At 54.1% G+C, this 9,211-nt stretch overlaps 1 protein-coding gene across 1 annotated transcript in view; it reads right to left on the minus strand.

Moving 5' to 3' along the window:
* NRN1 (neuritin 1) overlaps positions 1-4,735 on the minus strand; it is a gene marked incomplete at its 5' end in the record, with an annotated part of 8,766 nt that extends 4,031 nt beyond the window's left edge. Inside the window, 2 exons of the mRNA XM_082015010.1 lie at positions 405-549; positions 4,681-4,735. Of these exons, the coding sequence (XP_081871136.1) occupies positions 405-549; positions 4,681-4,735 (200 nt within the window). The remainder of the gene's footprint in view (positions 1-404; positions 550-4,680) is intronic.
* Positions 4,736-9,211: the final 4,476 nt, after the last annotated feature.

A 9,211-nucleotide genomic window follows, 5' to 3' on the forward strand; every position in this document is an offset into this window, starting at 1 on the left:
AAAGGAAAGGAAAGGAAAGGAAAGGAAAGGAAAGGAAAGGAAAGGAAAGGAAAGGAAAGGAAAGGAAAGGAAAGGAAAGGAAAGGAAAGGAAAGGAAAGGAAAGGGGGAAAGAAAGAAAAAAACAAACCCACCTAGATTTACGGAGGGAAAAACTAAAACAGACATTGTAAAAACTCCCTCCAGATTTCACTGTTCCCCAAGCCCGGCCTGTCACCACGGCAGGGCGCTTGGAGGGACCCTGGAGGGAAAATCCAACCTCAAAGCACCAAACCCCGTGTTACTTCTGTTCCTCCTTCCCTTCCCACCGCCACCACCCAACCTCGCCCCCCTTTCCCAGCCCCGGGTGACCCCCCAGCCCCGTCGCGTGTGTCCCGCAGCCCCGAAGGAGAGAGGAAAGACCTACGCGCAGATCGTTTGGAGATTCCTCTTGTCGTCCAGGTCCTGCGGGTAGTTGGCCATGTTATCTCCCAGCCGCAGCAAACAGTCCGAGAAGCCCCTAAAGACCGCATCGCACCGCCCCGCCGCTCTCACCGCCTGCACCAGGTACGCTGGGGGGGGGGGCAGGGGCACAGGTCAGCTCTGCCGACTCCCCCCTCCGCCGCCCCACCTCAACCCCTCACTCCTCCCCCCCACCCCCCCGCTAAAGGCGCGCCCCGCCGAGGAGCGCCGGTCTGGGGGCAGGAGGAGCGCGGTGGGGCCGAGCCAGGGTCGCCGTCGGGGCCACGAGTCGGGTGCTTTTCGACCTTTGCCTTTGAAGCACAGGGGTTTTCCGTGCCCGCGGATAACTACGTTGATTTCAGCCCCCACCTCCCTTTTTTTTTTTTATTCTTTTTGAGGGGCGGGTAGGTGAAGTGATGCTGCCTGCTGCTCCCCGGACTTGGGCCTTCGTTAGAAAATCGCCCCTCGCAGCAGCGGGCGCGTTTCCCCGCACAAACACGAGCGGGCACACACGGGGCACGCACACGGCTCCTCGTTGCCCAGCTCGCTCGGAAAACACCGTGCAAGACGCAGCAGGGAAAATAATAATAATAATAATAATAATAATAATAATAATAATAATAATAATAATAATAATAATAATAATAATCATCTTATTAATGTTTTTAAAAATCTCTAGAAAGAGCTGAGATAAAGACACGGAAAGAAGCGTTCCCCAAAGCCACGCGCGCAGCTGCGGCTCCACGGCTGCCTGGGCTCGGGGCAGCGCGGAGGGAAGGGGCTGGGATGAATCCCTCTCCCCCAGACCTCCTGCCTCGGGCACCCGCCCGTCGGGATTGCGCTGGGAAATGGCGCTCGGTTAAATGCGATAGCAACAAACCCAAGAACAAACCGTCTGCAAAAGCGGGAGAGAAAACGAATTACGGCCTGAGACGGCTTCTCCCGGGTGTCCGTGGCTGCCGGGCCAGGCCCCGCGGGGGGACGGGGCGGAACACTGCAGGGACGTGGCAGCCGCACGCCGCGACCCGCGGGGCTCGGGCCACGGCCTGTGCCGCCGCACAGCACCGTGCACACGCCCGCGGCAGCCCACGCCGAGGCCGGCGGGCCGGGAGGGCCCGGGCACGGCGGGGGACACACACGCGCCGATCCCTAACCTAATCCCTAATCCTACCAGCGGGGCGGCCGGGGACACCGTGCGGTCCCCGGGCCCGGGCTGGACCCCGGGCAGCGCAGCTGGGCTGTCTCTGGGGCCAGCGGGGGCGGGAGGGGTTACCCCACACCCCCCTTTCGGAGGAGTCCCCGTCCGCCCACGCCGCCGGGGGGGATGTGTTGGGGTGGGGGTCCCCTCCGCATCCGTCTCCCCATGGCACGGCAGTGGCGGTGAGCGTGCTGCCTCGCCGGGCACCTGCTCCAAGCTAAATGGCTGACTCTGAAAGGGGCTGTTCCAAACCCAGATCCCCCTCTTGCTGTTCGATTCATCGCTAAGGTGACTTGGTGGCCACTCCCCTCTACACACATACCCCCCCCCCCCAACCACCAGCAGGCTCCAGACATTGGCTACGGTAGGAAAAAAAAAAAAAGCCAGGAAAACAGAGAAGAACTGAGGACCATCCCGAGGGGAAAACCGTCTCCTACAAAACCCGCGCCACCCCACCGCGGCAGCCACAGGGGAAAGGGGGAGGGGAAGTCGCCGCGAATTTCTCCAAAAACCTGTCGGGCTGCACTGAAAATACGGGGTCCGAGAGGGAGCCCTGCCCCGGGCCCGGGGAGGGAAGGTGGCAGAGGGTCAGGTTTGAGACCAGCGGTGCTCAGAGCATCCCTCCCCTCCGAGGGGCGGCCTGGTCCGCTGTGCCCGCGCCGCTCCCTCCGCGCAGGGTACCCCGCGGTCCAAAGTCTCCCCAGATCCTACCACCACGACCAAACAACATCAAAAAAAGCGGAGAGACGAGGGTCCTGCCCAGTCAAACCACAGCGGGGTTTCTCTTGAGCTGGGCGGCTTGTGCTTTGCCGCGGCCCCGTCCTTCTCTCCTTCCCGTCCTTCAAAGACAAGAGCCTGCAGCCGTGTGCGGTGCAGCAGGACGGCGGGAGCCATCCCCTCCCCAAACCCGCTCCCCGTCCTCCCAGTCCGCCGGTCCTCTGGGTGCTGCCGCTCTACCTCTCCTGTCTCTGGGCGCCTTCTGCGGGGACTCAATCCCCGGGCCTCCCTCCCCCCCATCACCTCCCAAAATGTCAGGGATTTGGGACAGCTCCCAGCCCCCGCTGCCCAAACAAAAACAAAAAAACAAACCAAAAAAATATTTAGAGCCTCGGTGCTGCTGCGGGAAGCATAGACATTTTGGGAACGAGCCGAACATCCATTTCATACGAGGCGTTACCGGGGACGGGGCAAAGGCAAACGGCCTTTTGCAAACCCCACACCGACAAGCAGAAGCTGATTTCGGGGGAGAGTGTGGCGGGGGGAAGGTTACCCGAAATAGCGAAGGAGGAGCAGAGAGGAGAAAAGCCCTCCCCAAGCTTCAGAGCCGTCCTCTGCCAGGGCACCGCGAAGCGACCGCAATATTTGGGGGTAACTTTCCAAATGACGGCTCGTGCTCTCGCCAGCCCGGGGACGGCGATTCTCAGCCGCTCTAAGCTGCCTTTTGAAATTTCGCCGTGAATAAAATCCTCCCTCGGTTGAATCAAATAAACACAAATGGGAGAAAAGCCGCCTCCTCTAAACGAACAAACAAACGAAAATGCAAGGATTGCAATTAAGGCTAACATCCAAATAACGCCTTCCCCTTTCTTTCTCCGACAGCACAGAAAATGGCTTTCTGAAGAGTTCAGCATCAGTTAAAATAGAATGGTGATACGAATGGAGGGGGCTGCATCCTATATCCACATTTTCCAGAGGTCAACATTTCACCGCAATATTTCTTATTTTTTTCTTGTATCGATGAGGAAATGTTCAAGGCATTTTGCCTCCTTCTTTCCTCCTTGTTCTCCTCCCTCTTTCTTTTTTTTTTTTCTCTTCTTTCTTTTGGTACCCACAAAATGCTGCAGAGATTGTCTGGAGAGGAGGGTGACCGAGCAAAAGGATCTCTAAATAGCAATACCGAGCTTTTTTTTTTTTTTTTTTTTTTTTAAATTGTAACAGAATTCCTTTGCAGGCAAATATTTTCAAAGGACTCTTCACACCTGGCAATCTGGATAATAAAAGACCCGCTTTAATCGCCCTTTCCTGGATGCCCAGTTTTGGATCACGCTCGGGAATATACACATTCAATATATAATCTTTAAAATTTGCCTGTACGGGATCAAAACGGTCATTAACTTGGAGATTGTTTAATGTCTGTAACTCAAAAAAAAAAAAATTCAGCAAAGAAATGCTGAATAAAACGAACCTGAGAGCAAACCGACAAAAAGAACCAGTGAAAACCCCAAGACACTAAACAAAACCCGCAACGAGAACACAAAAACACATACCGGCGTGGAGGGAAACCTGTTCTATTTTAAGTAACTTAGCACATATATACATTTTTCGGACCCGCTGTTTTTTTGACAGCGGTTCTGCGAGCACAAAATATAGCGATCGGGCCGTGGGACTTCATGATGTTTTAATAATTTTTATTTTTTTAATCTCGGAATTCGTGTGGATTTTTTTCTTTAAGTTAGTGATGGGTTTTGTTGGTTTTTAAGCTACTCTGCAAATGGGAAAGCCTCCAAGTTCCCAAAAGGAGCGTTTCCCTTCTCCCCCTGATTTTCTGCAAAAAAAAAAAAACCCACCCAACTTTGCAGCTAGATCTCTCGCAAGCCATTTTGTGCAGGTTCTTATTTCTGTCCCTCGGAGGAGAAAAAGAGGGGATTTCTTAGCACTGGAGTCCCCAAATTATCGGTGAAAGGAAGGCAGCTGATATCCGAAAAGCAAATACAAATGCAGTCGTTCGTGGGGACGGAGAGAACATTGTGGGGGGGAGAAGAATAAGAGGGAGCGGGGAAAAATAGCCAAGTATGAATGAGCATGCACTGATTTAGGAAAACAAACACCAAAAGTGATTTAAGAGGAATCGGTTCCCTTTCCTGCGGACCCCCCAGCGTGAAGAAGCGCGAAGGTATCACCGGGAAGGAGGCAAAGGGAGCGGGGGTCCCCCCCCGCCCCAAACCGCAGCCGTCGGGGCAGCTTATTTCCACCCTCCGGTTCTGCATGCACCAGCCGGGCTGGGGTGCACGCAGCTCGGTACCGAATTCGGCAGTCCACTTACCTATCTGTACAGCAAGGATCAGAGAAATGTATCTGCCGTTCAACTTAAGTCCCATCCTACATTTAGTAAAACCATTTGCGGCTGCAGATCTTTAAATAGTTACTTTGGAGAACGTGGGGGAAAGCTGAAAAATAGGCATTGCCAACAAGTTCCGAGCAGCGGAGGACTTTGCAGACGAGGGGAGGGGGGGGGAGACAAGAGGAGAAGGAGAGAAAGAGGGAGGCAGAGGGAGAGGGCGAGGAGGACTAGCTGGGAATGGATCGCTCCATTAGGAGGGGGCGGAGGAAGTACAGCCTCACGCCCACCACCGGCCCTGACGTGGGGGGATGACACGGACCGTGTGTGGTTTTTTTTTTTTTCTTTTTTTTCTCCCCTTCTTCTTCTTTGAAAAAAAAAAATGTGCACTTTGGAAGAGAAACGCCATTTATAGGCATCACAGGCTGGATTTATCCGCTCTCCCCGTGTCCCCCCGCCCCATTAATCGCCGAGAAACTCCCCCCACTTCGGGGGGCGGCGGGGCGGAGGGGGGGGCGGCAGCCGGGACCGTCCCCCCGGGGCGGGAGGAACGCGGAGGCGTGGGGGGACGCGCACACACGCACACGCGCACACACACACACACACGCAGACGGAGGAGCCGCCCCCCCCGGGGGTGGGGATAGCACGGCAGAATCCCCCCGACCGCCCCCGAGCCGCCCCGTCGGGGCTGGCCGGTCCGGCCCCCGCGCTGCGGAGCGGGGAGGAGAAAAGGGAGGTGCGGGGGTCCCCTCCCCCTGCCCGCCACTCCCCCACCATGACGTCACCCCCCCAGGCTGAGGTGGGGGGGTAGTAGTGGGAAACTGGTCTCTCCCGGCCCTGCTGCCTGTGTTCAATCCCGGTGCCAGCACGCCTGTCATGGGATTGCAGAGGGTGGGTTGGGGAAAGGGGTCACGCGTGGGCCGGGTCTGGGGAGCTGCAGTGGGGTTGGCCTGAGGCTGGGGGCCACTGCACAGACCTCAGGTGTGGCAGGGCTGGGTGGTGGGGATGGCACCGGCCGAGGGTACGTGGAGCCCTGCCCAGGACAGGGCTTGGTGTGGGGTGGTCCTGCAGCCTGACACTCTCCCCGGACCCTCCTCAAGGCCATCCCTGCCTGGAGAGCAGTGTAAGAGGCACTTAAAGGTGCCAGCATGGGTACCTCCTGGTGCAAAGTAACCAACCAAAACCCCATCCTACAGCCTTCCCCCTGGGCTCTTCCACTGCAAAATTATTCCCCGCCAGCCCAGCCCTGACCTTCACCTGTAGCATCTCCAGGATCCAAAGGGGCACTGGTAGGAGGGAGAACTACTCTTGACCTTCGCTCCTCCTAGTCCCAGGTCCCCCTGTCTTGGCAGTCCCACTGTGCTAGCAGTGCTGCGGCACCCTGCATCAGCTGTGCTACCAGTTGGTCCCTCTCTTTTGCAAATCACCCATGACAATCCTCAGACCTCAATGACAGGGACAACAGCTTCCAGCTGGGTCCCCGTCATTCCCGTGGGCTTCCAATGCCTGAAGCCCACCAGGCAAGGACAGGGATTTCACGGGGTTAAATGAATCAGTGCAACTGTAAGTAAGGAAACTGGAGAGCAACACGAAAAACTTCCTTGTGGAGAGCTCCGTTCACAAAATAGTGCTGGTGAACGCCATCCTCCTTAGGTCTACCGAACGTGTGCAGAGGCAGCCTGCTCACGCATCCTCTTTAAGCCGTCATGAAACCCCAGCCTCTGTTTCTTCAACTGGAAAGCAGGAATAACGTTGGGCAGCCGCGCTACCAGTCACCTGGGGCCTGCAGATGAAAAACTCCTCTGCACTTTCCTGCTGTTCCTTTTTGTTCCACCTTTTCTTCCTATTTATAGATCTCCACTATGGATGGTGAGCTGGATTAGAAGGACAGAGCTGGCTGAAAACTAACCTGAGGAATTAAAAAAAAAAAAAGGTTCATTTTCAGCCAGCTCCCAGAGCCAGCTCAGCATGTGGACACATGGTAGGGAACGCAGTGCAAAGCATGGGCCGTGGGTGCCACGGCCCCTGGCAGCTTGCCCTTCCGTTCACTCAGCCGTGAAGCTGCAGCCCAGACTAGAGTTGTCTTTTACGCACTCCTGAAGACATTGGTGGCAGCAAGGAGGCTAAGGCTAAGCTTTGGACTGTGCACCATGTTCCCTTTCAGAGTGAAAGGTTTTGAGTTTAAACTGGAGCTAAGGCAAAACACTTTTACCCAGCTCCTTGCTGCTGTGGTAATGTGTCCTTTTGTGATGCAGCAGAGAGACTGAAGTGGATATCAAAATGTGGAGCCCTGTCCTTTCCCCGGGAGGGATAGGTTATATAGCCCAAAAGTTCTTTTATGTCTCACAGTCAGTGCATTATCAGCATAAAAAAGGAAGAGGATGAAAGGAGTGTGGGTTGAGGTACATGGATATAAACACTGAACCTACCAGCTCTTGGCAACTTGGCCACTTGTGGCTGCGTTTGCTGTTAAAAAGGACAAGGCACCCTTGCAGGAGCACCGGGCTGTGGAGGCTGCAGCAAGAGGAATTTCTCATTTTGCTCCTCTGCCCTATTGATAACTGTATTGGTTTCTTTATACATTCATACCTGCTACGGTTTTGTCTGCTACTTTTTTTTTCTAAGGACAGACAAGCTATAGCTTCAGGTTAAAGGTTGGTCTGGCTCCAAGAGGCTTGTGTGGAATATGATTTTGACATTACGCTATGTAAAATTGCTTTGGAATGAACTTCAGGGCAGTTTCCAATGCACATTCAGAAAGAGTTTAATATCTGGCTTTTGGTATGTCCATCACCTCCAAAATGACTGGAACCTCTGGCAATCTGGCCACAAATCTCATTAAGAACAGGCATTTTGGGGGGATTTCTGGCCAAACAACAACAGAATCTAACAGTTAGAGGCATCAATTACAGAGGCAAAAAGGGCCTGGCCAAATTCCTCTGAATGTTCTTGACTGTTGGGGCAGTCCAGCTCTGTCTGAAATTCAAGCCCGGCTCCAGCCTTACCACCTTCCCTGCCCCAGGAAGGGGCCCGTCGCGCTATAGATTCTGAGCAAAAGCCAGCGGTTTCAGCCCATCTCAAATAGCAGCACTCTCAGCCCTGCTGGGAGCCGGGGAGCAGGATGAAGTGGGGACAGTTGTTTATCAAACTATCCTCTTTTTTTATTTTTTCCCAACATGGTATTAGAAACTGCTTGAATATCAGCCTGTCTCTAAGAGACATCCGTGTATTTTTTTAGAAGAGGCGCTTCTGACAGTGTCTTGCTGAGTCCCTGTTAGGACAATTTGCTCATCAGCACGATTTTGCCCGTGTTTTTAAGAAAAAGGGCTCTGTCCTCACGTCAGCCTCATGCTCTTCTTGTTAGGGTTGGTGGCGGTGTCATCCCGTGGCCGCGTGTGATCGCTGCTGCCGTGGCGGGGGCAGACGGAGGGAGCCCACGACTGCCGGCCAGATATAGCTCTGCCAGAGAGCGTGGGCTGCGCCGCGCGCCGGAGTGGCCGGGTAAGTATTTGGGTGGGCAGCCCCGCGCTGCCACTGCCGGGCGGAGAGCTGCGTGCTGCGCAGCTGATTTAAAGCGAGCTCAGCTCCATCTAAACCATCTACCACAGGGGGACCCACCGCGTTTAAGAGATGAGTTTCCCGTTTAGCTTTCGACTGACTGTCATGGCTGAACCTCAAAAGAGGCAGCCGGCTCGAGGTAGCGGGGAGAGCTGCTTTCCCTGGCAAAGCTGGCTGCATCCCTGCATTTTTTCCCTTCATCCCTTTTTTTTTTTAAATGCAAAATATCTCTTCAAACTGCTTACACCGTGGGCTCCTGGGTTCATGGTTGCAGGCAAGTAATAGGGATAAATATGAATCTTTGGTGCCGTTAGTCAGAGACTGATTTATTCTAAGCATCAGCTTAGGTTGGAGGGGAGTGTCCGGTGATCACTGTGATATTTAAAAGTCCCTCCTATGGGTGTGTGAGAAATGTATTCGCTCTTAGCTCATCCTGCAGTAACATCGCCTCTACCAGGAGGTGACTGTTTGCTTTTGCTCTCCCTCACCATCAGCCTGAGATCCAGCCCTAGTGAAGCTGAGGTGAAGCAGGAGCCAGTGACTTGTGTCTCCGTACCCTCCCATCTCACAGGTACCCCGGGAAGGGGGGACAGACTGACAACCTTACAGTCCTCCAGAGGTGGCTGTCCTTCCTTGTGCTGTGGCTCCCAGCCCTCAGCAGCTACTTTCACTAGAGGAAGGTGGCCAGCCAGAAAAACACATGCAAGTATCAAACCTAGCTGATAAATGAATAGCTGTTCACAGTACCATCCTCCAAGATTTTATTTAAGTAGAAAAATAATGAGAACACACTGAAAATGTGACAGGTAGGATTAAAGAAATACCTTTTGCTAATGGCCAGACTTCTAAAGCTTTTCTGGGTGGCCTTGTTCATTAGACATCTGGCTTCATTACTGGCTGGATGTGTCTGACTTTAGCTAAGCAGAAAAAATGGAAGTTATGATCCCGAGACCAGAAT

This window comes from Phaethon aethereus (genome assembly GCF_964289735.1).
Source record: "Phaethon aethereus genome assembly, chromosome: 2".
Taxonomy (NCBI): domain Eukaryota; kingdom Metazoa; phylum Chordata; class Aves; order Phaethontiformes; family Phaethontidae; genus Phaethon; species Phaethon aethereus.